The sequence below is a fragment of the Saimiri boliviensis genome, chromosome 19 (genome assembly GCF_048565385.1).
Source record: "Saimiri boliviensis isolate mSaiBol1 chromosome 19, mSaiBol1.pri, whole genome shotgun sequence".
NCBI lineage: Eukaryota > Metazoa > Chordata > Mammalia > Primates > Cebidae > Saimiri > Saimiri boliviensis.
In genome coordinates this window covers 39692042-39709917 of record NC_133467.1, presented here as the reverse complement: position 1 = coordinate 39709917, position 17876 = coordinate 39692042, and the positions used below count along the sequence as shown (strand labels likewise).

General features: G+C 40.2%; 1 protein-coding gene across 5 annotated transcripts in view; it reads left to right on the top strand.

Moving 5' to 3' along the window:
* Positions 1-17876, top strand: part of RPRD2 (regulation of nuclear pre-mRNA domain containing 2) — a 102049-nt gene that overhangs the window by 52040 nt on the left and 32133 nt on the right. For 3 of the 5 annotated variants that reach the window (XM_003941969.4, XM_039459958.2, XM_074390164.1), the window contains exons 3-7: positions 9112-9212; positions 10079-10156; positions 11397-11449; positions 12090-12216; positions 14064-14239. In XM_003941969.4, the coding sequence (XP_003942018.1) occupies positions 9112-9212; positions 10079-10156; positions 11397-11449; positions 12090-12216; positions 14064-14239 (535 nt within the window). The remainder of the gene's footprint in view (positions 1-9111; positions 9213-10078; positions 10157-11396; positions 11450-12089; positions 12217-14063; positions 14240-17876) is intronic. The other 2 variants (XM_003941970.4, XM_010329746.3) reach the window with 1 other exon arrangement.

Here is a 17876-nt window from a genome sequence, read left to right as displayed (position 1 = left end):
CACCCAGGTTGAAGCAACTCTCCTGCCTCAGCTTCCTGAGTAGCTGGGATTACAGGCATGCACTACCATGCCCGGCTAATTTTGTATTTTTACTAGAGACAGGATTTTTCCGTGTTGGTCAGGCTGGTCTTGAACTCCCAACCTCAGGTGATCCACCTGTCTCAGCCTCCTAAAGTTCTGGGATTACAGGAATGAGCCATGGGGACTGGCCCTGAAAACAGATTTTTTAATCCAAAATACATTTTGTTCCAAGCATTTCGGGTAAGGTATACCTAACTTGTACTGTGAATTCAACCCACCACAAGAAGGGTTTCTCATGAAGGGAACTTTTATAACTCTTTCTCCTAAAAAAGATTTATGAAGAAAGTCTTAACACTATTTGCAGATTTGGATTTTGGCAGTTAAGAAACTTCCAGAACCCCCATTCACTCTTTCTGAGACTGACTCATGGATTTTACTGTTACTCCTATGCTAATAAATGCTTTATCTGTATTCTACCATGTCCAAAATACTTTCTGAGAATTGCCGCCTTTTTTTTTCTTTCTTTCTTTCTTTTTTTTTTTTTTAATATAGGGTCTGGCTGGCTCTGTTACCCAGGCTAGAGTACAGTGGTGCTGTCTCAGCTCACTGCAACCTCTGTCTCCTGGGCTCAAGCCATTCTCCCACCTCAGCCTCCCAGGTAGCTGGGACTTAAGGCATACACCACCACACCTGGCTAATTTTGCATTTTTTGTAGAGGCAAGGTTTTGCTATGTTGCCCAGCCTGATCTTGAACTCCAGGGCTCAAGTGATCTACCCGGCTTCCCAAAGTGTTGGGGTTAAAGGCATGAGCCATAGCACCTGGCCAGTTAAGAATTACTACATAATGTTACATGTTGATATTTAGCTCAGAATGCCTGAAGCAATAACATACCTTACTTTGTATAAAGTCCAACTCCTACAATTTATGTGAAAATACATTACAAAATAAATTGAAAATTGCTATATAAATGGTAATTAACTTTGCAGATAAGCAGATTGTATTTTATTATTTCTTTTCACAAAATGAGAAAAAGTGATGTCCAGAGCAGTTAAGATACTGCCCAAAGGAAAATGACAGTTTAGTAAAAGACCTGGCACTAGAACCCAGATTTTTCTGATGCTTAGTCCTCTATTATTTCTTTTCTGCCAAATAGCCCTTCTAAATCTAACTTACAGTTTTTCATTTTATAACAACAGCTAAGTCATCTTTTATTTTTCATTCTTGTTTTTTAGTCACTTACCAGGGACTGATTGTTCTGTTAAAGGGTCTTTATCCTTTTCTTTCTCCCTTTTAATTTTGTTACTGTTGCTCTGTTTGATGTATTTATATTAATGTAGTGCTCCGTTTCTGTTACCTTTTTCGTTTAGTTCAGACTGCATGCACACAGATGTCCAGAGATACAATGGTTTAAAAACAGAGTCTCTGGAACCAGTGTGCATAGATTTGAATCTGCCTCTGCTACCTCCTAACTCCATAATTTTAGGTAAATAAAATTAGTTTCTCATCTGCATAATTAATCCAATAATAGTACCTATTCCATAAATTGTGGAAACCAAATGAATTAATAATATATACAAAGGGCTTAGAACAGTGACTGGCATCTAATAAACACTTAATAAATATTAGCTGCTGCTCTGATGAGGAGAAAGATGATTATACCTACTACTGCTATTATTATTATTATTAATAAATGTTAGCAAGGCACTGAAAAATCCTTTAAAATATTTTAAATATATATTTATATTTATATATATTTATCTGTTATAGATAAATTTATATGTATATATTTTTATATTGCTTTATGATGTAAGAAATTTCCATTTTTAGGCCGGGTTTTTAGACAAGGTTTCTCCATGTTGGTCAGGCTGGTCTCAATCCACCTACCTTGACCTCCCGAAGTGCTGGGATTACAGGCATGAGCCACTGCACTTGGCCAGTAGTGGCTTTTTAACCACCCAGGCTGGAGTGCATTGGCATGATCACGGCTCACTGTAGCCTTGACCTCCAGGGCTCAAGCACTCCTCCCACGTCAGCTCCCCAAATAGCTGAGACTACTGGCATGCGCCACCATACCTGGCTAATTTCTATATTTTTTGTAAAGCCAGCATTTCACTATATTGCCCAGGCTGGTCTTGAATTCCTGGCTTCAAGTGATCGTCCCACCTCAGCCTCCCAAAGTGCAAGACATGTCTTAAAAAAAAAAAAAAAAAGAAAGAAGGCCGGGCTACTCAGGAGGCTGAGGCAGGAGAATTGCCTGAACCCAAGAGGCGGAGGTTGCGGTGAGCCGAGATCGCACCATTGCACTCCAGCCTGGGTAACAAGAGTGAAACTCCATCTCAAAAAAAAAAAGAAAGAAAGAAAATGATAATATCCTGTTGTCATGCATTCTGCTACTATTTAGTAACAGCAAAGAAACAACAACGAATAAGTTACTGTTTTGAAGAAAACAGACTTTATAATCATGACTTGACTTCTGACAGAATTGTCAATCATCTATTCCAAGGAGACATTTGTTATAAAATAACTACATCCTAAATTAAAAAAAAACAAAAGAAAACAAAACAAAACAAAACAAGAAAACTACATTCTTTACAAAACATAAGCAGAACCAAAAACAGTGGATGTATTAAAATGGCAAAGCCGACATTAACCAACATGCCAATAATATTAATACTACATGATCTCAGCATTTAAACTAGGACTCTGGAGAAGGGCAAATGTGCTCTTGGGTAATTAGCTCCCCCTAGCTTCGGAGATCGATTTTCTCTAGATGAACACATTTTCTATTTAGGCCACAAGAAATCCCATAGGTTAAGATCAAACAAATTGTGCTTAGTCAAAGATCTCTAAACACACAGAGAAACAGACCACCACAATTGAGAACCCACTGATTTAAGTCCTCCAAAAATAAGTTTCAGAGATTGGAATTATCAGACAGAATGTATAAAGCAATGTATGAAATGTTGGAGAAAGATTAAATGGAGTAACAAAATGAACAGGTAAGATATTCGGATAGACTGGAAAAAGAATCTGTAGGGACTCTTGAAAGAAAAGAGAATAAGCAAGAATGTAGTTATGAAGAAATTAGAACGCAACAGGAGAAATAAGGAGTAGGGAAAATGAAGGCCAGCCGTGGTAGCTCACACCTGTAGTCCCAGCACTTTGGGAGGCCAAGGTGGGAGAACTGCTTGAACCCAGGAATTCAAGACTAGACTGGGCAACATAGTGGGGCCTCATTTCTACAAAAAAAAATACAAATTAGCCAGGTGTGGTGGTGTGTGCTTATAGTCCCAGCTACTCAGGAGGCTGAGGTGGGAAGATCCCTTGAGCCTGGAAGATTCTGTGCAAAAGGAAATAACTTTTGAGTTCTTTAGATGAGAACACTCTAAAAGTGATGACAGATATGAATCTAAGATACAGGAAGCAATAACATATACTAAATAGTGTAAGTAAAAATGTTATACCTAGTTATTGTAATGAAATTATAAAGACAAGCAGTTGTAAAAGCATCCAAAGTTTACATCTACTACAGTAACTATAATTCAAAACAAACAAAAAACTAGAAAATGACAAGGCTTAGAGAGGATGTGGAAAAATTGGAACCCATGTACATTTCTCACAGTAACGTAAAATGGTTGCTGTGGAAAACAGTTTGGTGGTTTCTCAAAAAGTTAAACACACGATCCAGCAGTTCTACCTCTAGATATATACCCCAAAAGAAATGGAAACAGACTTAAACAGATATTTGTATGGGCATGTTCATAGCATTATTCACATTAGCCAAAAGGAATGCACATGTTCATCGGTAGATGAAAAGATAAACAAAATGTGATGTATACAAACATGGAATATTCTTTAGTCTTTTTGTGTGTGTGTGTGTGTGTGTGTGTGTGTATTTTATTTTTTTGAGACAGAGTTTCGCTCTTGTTACCCAGGCTGGAGTGCAATGGTGCGATCTCGGCTCACACAACCTCCACCTCCTGGGTTCAGGCAATTCTCCTGCCTCAGCCTCCTGAGTAGCTGAGATTACAGGCACATGCCACCATGCCCAGCTATTTTTTTGTATTTTTAGTAGAGACGGGGTTTCACGATGTTGACCAGGATGGTCTCGATCTCTTGACCTCGTGATCCACCCGCCTCGGCCTCCCAAAGTGCTGGTCTTTAGTCTTAAAACGGAAGGAAATTCTTTTTTCTCTCTCTCTTTGAGGATACAGTGAGAAGGAAATTATTTTTTTTTAAATACAGAGTTTTGCTCTTGTTGCCCTGGCTTGAGTATATCAGTGCCATTTCATCTCACTGCAACCTCTACCTCCTGGGTTCAAGCCATTCTCCTGCCTTAGCCTCCTGAGTAGCTGGGGTTACAGGTGCACACCACCACACCCAGCTAATTTTTCTATTTTTAGTAGAGAGAGGATGTCACCACGTCGGTCAAGCTGGTCTCAAACTCCTGACCTCAGGTGATCCGCCCACATCAGCCTCCCAAACTGCTGAGATTACAGGCGTGAGCCACTGCACCCAGCCAAAAAGGAAGGAAATTCTAATACATGCTGCAACATGGATGAACTTGATGACATTATGCTAAGTGAAGTAAATCTGTCACAAAAGGACAAGTATTATATGATGCCACTTCTTTTTTTTTTTTTTCCTGAGACAGAGTTTCACTCTTGTTACCCAGGCTGGAGTGCAATGGCACGGTCTCGGCTCACTGCAACCTCTGCCTCCTGGGTTCAGGCAATTCTCCTGCCTCAGCCTCCCGAGTAGCTGGGATTACAGGCACGCACCACCATGCCCAGCTAATTTTTTGTATTTTTAGTAGAGACGGGGTTTCACCATGTTGACCAGGATGGTCTCGATCGCTTGACCTCGTGATTCACCCGCCTCGGCCTCCCAAAGTGCTGGGATTACAGGCTTGAGCCACCGCGCCCAGCTATATGATGCCACTTCTATCAGTCATCTTCAGTAGTCAAATTCAGAGATAGAAAGTAAAGTGGTGGTTGCTGGGGGAAGGGGAGAATTGGGAGTTCTTGTTTAATGGATGTAGCATGCCAGTTTGAAAAAACGAAAACAGTTTTGGAGTTTGGTTGCACAAGTATCTTAACTATTGAACTCTACACTAAAAAAAAAAATAGTTAAAAGATTTGTGTATTTTACCACAATTTTTATTTATTTATTTTTTTGAGACGGAGTTTCGCTCTTGTTACCCAGGCTGGAGCGCAATGGCGCGATCTCGGCTCACCGCAACCTCCGCCTCCTGGGTTCAGGCCCAGGATGGTCTCGATCTCTTGACCTCGTGATCCACCCACCTTGGCCTCCCAAAGTGCTGGGATTACAGGCTTGAGCCACCGCGCCCCGCCTTCACACACTTTTTTTTTAACCAAGAAGAATCACTGAACCATCAGCAAACTTCTAAATAAGTTTTATACTGGGAAGTTAGCAATATATATAATACTATATGTAATATAATGTATGTAATATGTTACACATAATATATGTGTGTGTGTACATACATATATATATATATATATACACACACACACAGAGGCATATAATTTTTTTTTAACCAATCAAGAAGCAGCACTGAACCATCAACAGACTTAATAAGTTTTTTCTCTGGGAAGTTAGCAATAAGGATGGTGAGTCATGCTAACAATAAAATATATGAAGTATCTGGCTAAGCACAGTGGCTCATGCCTGTAATCCTAGCGCTTTGGAAGGCCGAAGCGAGTGGATCACTTAAGGCCAGGAGTTTGAGACCAGCCTGGCCAACATGGCAAAACCTGTCTCTACCAAAAATACAAAAATTAGCTGGGCATAGTGCACATCTGTAATCCCAGCTACTTGGGAAGCTGAGGCATGAGAATCGCTTGAGCCCCAGAGGTGGAGGTTGCAGTGAGCCAAGATTGCACCACTGCTCTCCAGCCTGGGCAACAGAGTCAAACCCTATCTCACAAAAGAAAAAAAAGGAATATTTATAAAGAGTTGATTGGAGCCGGGCGCGGTGGCTCAAGCCTGTAATCCCAGCACTTTGGGAGGCCGAGGCGGGTGGATCCCAAGGTCAAGAGATCGAGACCATCCAGGTCAACATGGTGAAACCCCATCTCTACTAAAATACAAAAAATTAGCTGGGCATGGTGGCGCGTGCCTGTAATCCCAGCTACTCAGGAGGCTGAGGCAGGAGAATTGCCTGAGCCCAGGAGGCGGAGGTTGCGGTGAGCCGAGATCGCGCCATTGCACTCCAGCCTGGGTAACAAGAGCGAAACTCCGTCTCAAAAAAAAAAAAAAAAAAAAAAGTCATGTGTTGCTTAACATCAAAAATAGGTTCTGAGGCCGGTCGCGGTGGGTCACGCCTGTAATGCCAGCACTTTGGAAGGCCAAGGCAGGCCAATCACTTGAGGTTGGGAGTTCAAGAACAGCCTGGCCAACGTGGCAAAACCCTGTCTCTACTAAGAAAAATACAAAATTAGCCAGGTGTGGTGGCGGGCGCCTGTAATCCCATCTACTCGGAAGGCTGAGGCGGGAGAATCGCTTGAACTCGGGAGGCAGAGGTTGCAGTGAACCAAGGCTGCACCATTGTACTCTAGCCTGGGTAACAGAGCAAGACTCTGTCTCCAAAAAAAAAAAATATGGTCTGAGAAAAGCATCATTAGGGAATGTTGTCATCCTGTGAACATCATAGAGTGTACTTACATAAACCTAGAAGGCATAGCCTACTATACACCAGAGCTATATCGTGTAACCTGTTGCTCCTCAGCTATAGACCTGCACTGCATGGCACTGTATTGAATACTACAGGCAGCTGTAACACAGTGGTGAATACTTACGTATCTAAACATTATAGGACACAAAAAATAGTGAAAAAGCATAAAGAAAAATCTACTCACTTTCACCAAATGGAGATTTACAAGATAACAAATTCAGCAGTACTGTCTTACAGTCTTTTTCTTCTGTGAATTGCATTTGAAACCAGTCACACACATAGTAAGGCATACCTTGGAGACACTGAAGTTTCAGTTCCAAACCACCATAGTAAAGTAAATATTGCGATAAATGTCAAGATAAGGGAAGGGAGTGGTATTTTGTCATTTAACCTAGGAAGAGTTTGTTAATGGATTTTTAGAGAACAAGCTTTCAGTGTCTTGTAACTCAGAGAATAGACCAAGCATGCAGGTGGATTGTTTGAGCCCAGGAGATCGAGGCTGCACTGAGCCAAGATCACTGTAGTCCAGCCTGGACAACTGAGTGAGACCCTGTCTCAAAAAAAAAGAAAATTGAAAGGTTTAATACAATTTTTTCTGTTTCTTGTATAAGCCATTCTTAGGCCAAAAAAAAAGAGAAAAAAATGATGTTATAGAGTCATAGATTTATGCTTGAGAGCCCTTAAGGTTGACATAGCTTTTATTATTATTACTATATTTTAAGGTGGAGTATCACCATGATGGCCAGGCTGGTCTTGAACTCCTGACCTCAGGTGATCCACCCACCTGGGCCTCCCAAAGTGCTAGGATTACAGCCGTGAGCCACCCGCGCCCGGTCTATTATTATTATTTTTAAATCTTATGGGTCAATCTCCATATGGTTTGGTGGATTCACTTAAGGAGAGGTTAAGTTCATGTTTTGTCTTTTGACAGATCTATTAAATTATTAGAATGGTTTCTGTTCTTTGGCAGATCTGTTAGAATAAAATTTCTTTTCTCTATAGCTTTATTCTTTTCTCCATGCCTTGCTTCCTGAGATCACACCAGTTTGACTCCTCTTCCTTACAATGGTTATGCCCTTCCTGCATTGTTTTTTCTGTTTCTTCTGCATTTCCACATAAGGCATAATTTAAATCCTTAGTTAAATTATTAACTTTATTGGTATTTTCTTCTACTTTAACTTTTTTTTTTTTTTTGAGACAGGGTCTTGCTTTGTGACCCAGGCTGGGTTGTAGTGGTGGAATCACGGGTCACTACAACCTGGATCTCCTGGGCTCAAGCCATCCTCTTGTCTCAGGCTGCCGTGTAGGGGGTACTACAAGTGTGTGCCACCACACGTGGCTAATTTTTTCATTTTTAGTAGAAATGAGGTCTCTCTCTGTTTCCCAGGCTGGTCTCAAACTTCCAAGCTCAAGTGATTTTCCCACCTTGCCCTCCCAAAGTGCTGGGATTAGAGGTGTGAGCCACAGTGCCCCACCACTTTTAAGTTTTGTGGGGTTTTTTTGAGGTGGAGTCTCACTCTTGTTGCCCAGGCTGGAGTGCAGTGTTTTGATCTCTGCTCACTGCAACCTCCGCTTCCTGGGTTCAAGTGATTCTCCTGCTTCAGCCTCCCAAGTAGCTGGGCTTATAGGTGCCCATCTAGTTTTTGTATTTTTAGTAGAGACAGAGTTTCACTATGTTGGCCAGGCTGATCTCGAACTCTTGACCTCAGGCAGTCCACCCACCTCAGCCTCCCAAAGCGCTGGGATTATAGGCATGAGCCACCATGCCCAGCCAACACTTTAAAAATGAGATAGCCAACTTGAACCAGAAGCTCATCTGTGAATGAAACAGAATAAACCAATATCTTTCACTTAACCTCATTCTAATTATGTATTCTCGTAGTCTTATGTGGTATTTTAGAAAACATTTTACAGTATATGATTGATTCATTAATTTTTTTTTCTAAACCTTTAAAAAGAAAATTTATAGTATTGTTAAACCTTGTCTTCGTATTCAGTACTACTGTAATTGTTGTTTGGACCAGTTTTTAGTATTTGATTTCATCTTGTTGGGTTCACCCTATCTTTTAGATTGCCAGTCGTGTCCTCACATTCCCAGCCCTCAAGTTCATATCTATCAAAGCTCTCAGTATATCATCTGTAGCTTCGTTTATGTCATTTATTAAAGTACTGAATTGGTAATTTGTTTAATTGGTGATTATTTTAATTTAATTCTTAAAACCTTCAAAGTTTAAGATTTCTTTAGTCCTGGATATTGTAGAAAGAAATGTTTTGAAATAAACATCAGAAGAAATTTGGAAAATAATCTTATTGACAACTTTATTTTCAGACTTCTAGTTTGGCATATGAGTCAAGGTTTTTATAGTCTATATTACTTTTTCTTTGTTTTCAGAGATCCATCTGTCTCCAAGTCTGTAGAACGAATCTTTAAAATCTGGGAAGATAGAAATGTATACCCAGAAGAAATGATTGTGGCATTGAGAGAAGCTTTGAGTAAGTGTCTTTTTCTCTCCTAAAAGAAAATTTTGAGTCAGTCTTTTCAATTATATGTATTTTATAGATCTAGTCATGTTGTATAATAGTAAAAAATTAAGTTTTGAACCTAGCCCTATTTGTTTAAAATTAAATACTTAAGAAAGATCTAGATCTGTTGGAATGAAAATTTAAGTAGAATTGGTTTTAGGGTTGGGGGTTGGATTTTGTTTTTTAGTGATTGATAGCCATCTGGTTATTTTAGTGGTGATAGCCATCTGGTTATTTTCCTGCATTTGCGTTGAGTGTTTCAAATGGTTCATTGTGTTAATAAATACTGCCCTGTGCCCCTACTATTGGAGAATTTTTGCACAGGATTTTAGTTCTTACTAAGCTGTTTGGTAGTAAGCATATGTCAGCAGTCTTTAGACTGTCTTTTGATTTAGATTTACAGTAAGTTGTGTACTTGTTTTGTTAAAAGGAGTTTAATTCTTATATATTATATGCATGTAATGAAGTTATTGAATAGAAGTTGGTGACAATCTGCTGCCATGACCGTCATTTGACTAGAAATTTGCTTTAAAAATAGCATCTTCTAAGAAGCTGTTAAATTCTTCATTTTAATTTGTTAATTGGTATTTTTAAGCCTCCTGCCCTTTTCTTTTCGGAATTGGTAATTTTGCTGATAATAAAAATCGTGTTTATTTGACAGCTTCTTAGATCTGGTAGGAATTTCTATTTTTTTTCATAAAAATGAAAGAAAAGGAAAGAAAGAAACAACACACAGTCTCGGATTGCCTTTTTTCATGCTGCAACTTTGGCACTGAAGTGGACAGACAAAACAGCTTCCCATAATGCCAGATTGCAAAAACTGAAATGTTTTCCAGGTACCACTTTCAAAACTCAGAAGCAGCTGAAAGAAAATCTGAACAAACAACCGAATAAGCAGTGGAAGAAATCACAAAGTAAGGAACAAAATCTCAACTAATATAAAATTACCTCCTCTTTTTGGAGCAGAAGAAAATGTAGACCATTTGACATCGTACCTGGCATAAACCATGGGCAAGCCTGTGTTTTCCAGGCCTGGGAGGCTCCCAGTGACCTATGCTAAACAAGCCATCAAGGAGCTACTTCTAAAAAAAAAACCAAAAACTACACTGTTAACAAAGGAAATGCAGAAAAAGGGTTTAATTCAGTGAAGATTCAAGAGTAGTTGGGGGATTGAAAGAAGAAAAAAGTACTTGAGAGTATCCAGGCTAATTTTCAGGTTCAAGGATATATGATGTTAGAGGCAGCTGGCATTAACCAACAGATCTGAAGAGGAGACTAGGCATTCAGAAGCATTTCTGTGGGAACCATGAAATCTCCAGATTTGGGGGATACACTCTACCAAATTAGACATGGGCCTCAGATCCTGGCCAGAAGCTCATTCTCTAATGGGAGCTCCTGTTATATTTATCATATTTACCCAGCATGAGATCGAGGGAGTGGAATACTGCATGTGATAGGCTGCTGTGGGAAAACTGAGGAATATTGAGAGAGACTTAAAGGTGTGGAGGGAACAAAGTAAAAGACAGTGAGAATTGGGAGGTGAAACAAGACACTTGGGATGGTTTTGCTCCAGCAAGCATATGATATCCATCATGATTATGGGAGTTCACAGACATCCTTTTGGTCATAAATTGCATGCTTAGGAACAACAAGAGTCATCATTTCAGCCAAAGTTCAACCACAATGGTAATAAACTTAGAAGTTTCCTTGCATATTTTTACTATGAATTGAGTCAGCAGAAAAAGAAATTCAGAGGATAAATATGTAGGAATAGGGCTGATATTTGTCACTAATTTTCTTCAGTCAGTGCTCAGGATTAATTGGATGTTGCATTCCTGAACACTGTTAATTTGAGGTATTAAGATCCTCTTACACTCAGACTAGGGGAAAAAAAAGTACTTGATGTATCTCAGTGTCTCCAAATCAATAATTCTAGGACTTTATGACTTCGAGGGTCTGTTGGAGGTAAGTAGGTTAGGTCTGTCTAAATAGCTTATTTTTACATTTATCACCAAATTTCATACTCCATTATGACTTAAATATGCATGTTTGCTGAATGTTCAGAGTATATCCTTAACTATAGAGCTAAAATTTTTCCCGTTAGTCAATTTTGTGTGTCTGTATTCTTAATGACGTTTTGTTTAATTCCAACAGCATCTACAAATCCAAAAGCTGCTCTCAAGTCTAAGATAGTTGCTGAATTTCGAGTAAGTTACAGAATTTGTTTAATATAGCAACGTATTATTCAGTCCTTTTGTATTAGAGTTTCCTATATAGTCCAATAAGATTTATTTTTATTCAATTTTACTTGTCATGTTTTAAACATGCATGAACTGTTCTAAAGGAACCCAGATTGGAATTAGATTGCTTAGAGTTTTTATCTGTTCCCCTAATGGTAGAAATAACCTTCTTCTAGTAGATCTGTTACCAGCTGAGTTCTGTATTCAATTTATGCCAGCAAGAGAGTTTATTTTCCTGTGAAACTCTTCCTAAATTAGAATTTGCTTAGCATAACAGAAGGCTATGTTTATGTAATTAAAATTTAAAGAGGCTATATATAAGTAGACCTTTGTTTTAGTTTAACTTTGTATCCATAAATTAGCTTTGTGTAATTAAGGAAAAGGATCTTTTAAAGTCTATAACTAAACATGGTTTTTGACATGAAAATTGATCGTTAATATCTGTGGCTGTGAGAAGTGAAAAGTTTTTTTTTCCTCTCAGGGTTTTGTTAAGCTTTAGTTTTTTTTGTTTTGTTTTGTTTTGTTTTTTCTTTTACAAAATGAAGGAGACAGAATGAGGATAATTGAATGGTCTTGTAAATGAAATGTGACTCTGGTCTGTGTTTAGTCTCAGGCCCTAATTGAAGAGCTGTTGCTGTACAAGCGCTCAGAAGATCAGATAGAACTGAAGGAAAAGCAGTTGTCAACTATGAGGGTGGATGTGTGCAGCACGGAAACTCTCAAATGCCTAAAAGGTAATGCTTACATCCTTTTAAATAGAGGAAGTCAGATTTTCTTTCCATATCTGTCATTTTTCCAGTAATCACACGGGCTTACCTCATAAGGAGATCCCTGGGTAGAAAGTAGTTGTAGCACCTCTGGTTTCCCAAGTAGTTACTTCATGCATGTAAATTTCGTAAGTAAATTCTGCCCTTCTCATTTCCAGTACTTCCTTGGTGTATTGGATTATATATATACAGTTGTATTTCATATGTGTGGTTAATTGGTATGGGTACGCTCTTTAATGAAGTCACTCTAATGCCTCATAAAATCTAGTTAAATGATCCCTCTTCCTTGCATTGTAAATTATAAATCATACTAATAATTTATTATAATGTAAGCCTCATGAAGGCAGAAATTATATTGATTTGTTCATCACTACCCCAGCACCTAGTGCAATGCTTGGCATATAATAGATATTTGATGAATATTTTTAAAATAGTAAGTAAGTGACTACTAGCTATTAATTTTGGCACCAATTTTGTTCCTATACCATGCTTTAAATTTAACAGACCAGACACAGTGCCTGTAATCTCAGCACTTAGAGCAGGCGAATTGCTTGAGACCAGGAGTTTGAGACTAGCCTGGGCAAGATAGTGAGACCCTGGCTCTACAAAAAAATTAAAAAATTAATGAGCTTGGTGGCACACACCTGTAGTCGTAGCTGCTCCGGAGGCTGAGGCAAGCAGATTGTTTCACCCCAGGAGGTCGAGGATATAGTGAGCTCTGATCATGCCACTGCACACCGTCCTGGGTGACAGAGGAGACCATCTCTAAAGAAAAAGTTTTTTTTAATAAATAATTAATTTAACATGTATATCTAGTTCAGTCCTCATAATAGAAAACGTAACGAAAAATCTCTATTTTATAATATGAGAAATGTGGCCAGGCGCGGTGGCTCAAGCCTGTAATCCCAGCACTTTGGGAGGCTGAGGCGGGTGGATCACGAGGTCCAGAGATCGAGACCATCCTGGTCAACATGGTGAAACCCCGTCTCTACTAAAAAAAAAAAAAAAAAAAAATACAAAAAATTAGCTGGGCATGGTGGCGCATGCCTGTAATCCCAGCTACTCAGGAGGCTGAGCAGGAGAATTGCCTGAACCCAGGAGGCGGAGGTTGCGGTGAGCCGAGATCGTGCCATTGCACTCCAGCCTGGGTAACAAGAGCGAAAACTCCGTCTCAAAAATAATAATAATAATAATAATAATAATATGAGAAATGTGAGGTCTTGAAGGAGATTAGTAGCTTGCCCAAGTTACACAACTGATAAGAGGCAAAGCCAAGTTTTATACTCATGTCCAAAGCCATATTCTGCCAGTCACTGGGAAAAAAGTATATATATTGAATTATCACAGTCTTTTTCAGATAGGAAAGAAGAATTGTGATACATACAGATGTCATTTTATCTTTACTTTTCTGAAGCTTACTTTTCTCATTTAAGAGATAACACCTTACTAACTCCTGTAATGCAGAAGTTATGGTAAAAGGGAATAAAACTGAGCTTCATGCTGTTATTTCTAAATAGTGGTGTGGCATCCAATTTGTGAAGAAAATAAGTAACCAACAAACTCTTTTAGTTGAACTTTCTTTTCTTTACCTTAATTACAAGGGTCTTTACTCTAATGGATTCACATGAATCTATTTTGTGAAGAATTTTAATAATCTGTTTTGGAATGTTTCTATTTGGAGAAGCTTCTTTAAAATAATATTATGAAACTAAGCGTATTACACAGTAATGCAGCATGCTCACGAAGAGAGGTTTTCTTCAAAAGACTAAATTTTTTAATTTATCCTGAAATGAATACTTCCTATGCCATTTTAGATAAAACAGGTGGGAAGAAGTTCTCCAAAGAATTTGAAGAGGCAAGCTCCAAGCTGGAAGAATTTGTGAATGGATTAGATAAGCAGGTGAAAAATGGACCCTCATTAACAGAAGCACTGGAAAATGCTGGAATTTTCTATGAAGCACAATACAAAGAAGTAAAAGTGGTGGCCAATGTAAGTAATAATTAAAACTGTCTCATACTGAATGCTTGTTACTGTATTTCAGAGACTGTTAACATGCATTTTCTCTAACTCTGTTAGGATAAGCATTTTTATCTCCCTATCACAGATGAACAAATTACTTTTGGGCTAGGTGCTATGGTGCATACCTATCTATAATCCCAGCACTTTGGGAGGCTGAGGCAGGAGAATTGCTTGAGCCCAGGACTTTCAGAACAGCTTGGGCAACATGGTGAACCGTGTCTACAAAAAAAGTGCAAAAATTAGCTGCATGTGGTCTCAGGCTACAGTGAGCTGTGATCACACCACTGCACCTCAACCTGGCCAACAGACTAAAACCCTGTCTCACAGAAAAAAAAAAAGAAATTACTTTTGAAGAGGGTTAGTAACATTTTACAAGGTATTAATATAGTTAGTAGGTGGTGGTGGTAGAATAAGACCTGGGTCTTTTTGAGAGTTTCACTCTTGTTGCCCAGGCTGGAGTGCAATGGCATGATCTTGGCTCACCGCAACCTCCGCCTCCCAAGTTCAAGCGACTCTCCTGCCTCAGCCTCCTGAGTAGCAGAGATTACAGGCATGTGCCACCACAGCTGGCTAATTTCGTATTTTTAGTAGAGATGTGGTTACACCATGTTGGTCAGGCTGATCTCGAACTCCTGACCTCGTGATCCACCTGTTTCGGCCTACCAAACTGCTGAGATTATAGGCATGAGCCACCGTGCCCAGCCTTTAAGTTAGTTGGTTGGTTAGTTAGTTGAGATGGAGTCTCACTCTGTCATCCAGGCTGGAGTGCAGTGGCGTGATCTCAGGTCACTGAAACTCCACCTCCCAGATTCAAACAGTTTTCCCTCCTCAGCCTCCTGATTAGCTGGGACTGTAGGTGCCTGCCATCATGCCCAGCTAATTTTTGTATTTTTAATAGAGACAGGGGTTTCACCAGGTTGGCCAGGCTGGTCTCGAATTCCTGACCTCAGGTGATCCACCAGCCTCAGTCTCCCAAAGTGTTGGGATGACAGGCATGAGCCACCTCGCTGGCCTTTTTCTCTTAACCAGAAAACTAGATGGAAACATCCTGTTCACCAAATTTTATGTAAATTGACTGAATTAAGAATTTTTTTTTTTTTTGAGATGGAGTTTTGCTCTTAATGCCCAGGCTGGAGTGCAGTGGTGCAATCTGGGCTCACTGCAGCCACAACCTCTACCTCCTGGGTTCAAGTGATTTTCCTGCCTCAGCCTCCCGAGTAGCTGGGATTACAGGCATACACTACGATGCCCAGCTGATACTGTATTTTTAGTGAGATGGGGTTCTCCATGTTGGTCAGGCTGTTCTCAAACTCCTGACCTCAGGTGATCTGCCCACCTTGGACCCCCCAAAGTGCTGGGATTACAGGTGTGAGCCACTGTGCCTGGCCAAGGAACTTCTTTTTATTCCCCCAAGAAAGGGAGAAAGGTGATAACTGGGCATTTGTCTAATGACCTCTGAAGGAAACTGTTTTATAATGAATTTTTTGTCTTTTTGGGGGATTAGGGGGATGGAGTCTCTATCGCCAGGCTGGAGTGCAGTGGCACGATTCCAGTTCACTGCAACTTCTGTTTTCCGGTCTCAAGCAATTCTGCCTCAGCCTCCCAAGTAGCTGGGACTATAGGCACACACCACCAGGCCCCGCTAATTTTTTTAAGAACAGATCTCGCTATGTTGCCTAGGCTGGAGTGCAGTGGCTATTCACAGCCGTGATCCCACTACTGATCAGCACGGGAGTTTTGACCTGCTCCATTTCCAACCTGGGACGGTTCACCCCTCCTTAGGCAACCTGGTGGTCCCCCGCTCCCAGGAGGTCACCATATTGATGCCAAACTTAGTGTGGACACCCGATTGGCATAGGGCACTACAGCCCAAAACTCCTGGGCTCAAGCGATCCTCCAACCTCAGCCTCCCGAGTAGCTGGGACTACAGGCACACGCCACCATGCCCAGCTTTTTTTTCTTTCTAAAGTAGAGATGAGGTTTCACGATGTTGGTCAGGATGGTCTCGATCTCTTGACCTGGTGATCTGCCCGCCTCAGCCTCCCAAAGTGCTGGGATTACAGGTATGAGCCACTCTACCCAGCCTTAAGTTTTAATCACTGTGTATGGTCATAAAAGCATATGGTACTGTAGGACTTGCCAGTTCTACTTCCTAGAAGCAATCCCTTTTAGCGAATTTTGCTATTTCTTTCTGGCATTTGCTTGCATATTTGTAAGTTATTTGCCCATATCGCTCTTTCTTGATTTATCATATTTTAGAAATAGCTATTAACTTCTTGGTATCACAAATGTAGATTTATACTCAACTGCCTTTTCCTTCTCCCAGTTTTGTTGTGTAACTGTTTTAAATTTGTTGATAAAGTACTATATTGACTATTTTTTGACCATTAATTCTAGACTGCCTACTTTGTAAAATTTGATTAGTAGCAATCCTATTTGCTCCCATTAGTTTTCATCCATCCCTTCAATTTTCCAACTTCAATCAACTGTATTTACTTTTTTTTTTTTTGAGACCAAGTCTCTCTCTGTCACCCAAGCTCTGGAGTACAGTGGCACAATCTCGGCCTCACTGCAACTTCCACCTCCTGGGTTCAAGTGATTCTCCTACCTCAGCCTCCCAAGTTGTTGGGATTTCAGGCGCATGCCACCACTTCGGTCTAATTTTTGTTTTTTCAGTAGAGACAGGGTTTCACTGTGTTGGACAGGCTGGTGTCGAAATCCTGGCATCAAATAATCCACCCTCCTCGGCCTCCCAAAGTGATAGGACTATAGGTATGAGCCACCACCCCCAGACAACTATATTTACTTCTATATTATCAAAGTTTAAAATATTTACATTCTATTCTGTAATCATACTTAATTCTTCTTTGCTGCTCTAAAGGTTGAAAAACAATTTTATAAAAGCTTACATTAGACCAGGCGTGGTGGCTGATGCCTGTAATCCCATCACTTTGGGAGGCCAAGGCGGACAGATCACCTGAGGTCAGGAGTTCGAGACCAGGCTGGCCAACATGGTGAAACCCTGTCTCTACTAAAAATAAAAGAAAAAAAATTAGCCAGGTGTTGTAGCATGCGCCTGTAGTCCCAGCTACTCAGGAGGCTGAGGCAGGAGAATCACTTAAACCCGGGAGGTGGAGGTTACAGTGGCCTGGGCAACCAATGAGACTCTGTCTCAAAAAAAGAAAAAGAAGGCCGGGCACGGTGGCTCACGCCTGTAATCCCAGCACTTTGGGAGGCCAAGGCGGGTGGATCACGAGGTCAAGAGATCGAGACCATCCTGGTCAACATGGTGAAACCCCGTCTCTACTAAAAATACAAAAAATTAGCCAGGCATGGTGGCGCGTGCCTGTAGTCCCAGCTACTAGGGAGGCGGAGGCAGGAGAATTGCTTGAACCCAGGAGGCGGAGGTTGCGATGAGCTGAGATCGTGCCATTGCACTCCAGCCTGGGTAACAAGAGCGAAACTCTGTCTCAAAAAAAAAAAAAGAAAAAGAAAAAGAAGACAAAACCTTACATTATAACATTGTTCATTGTAAGGTTTTGTGGTAACAGAAACTGTACTAGAGGGTTTTGTTTTTTCCTAGAGTTTTGTTTATTGTTTGCCTTTG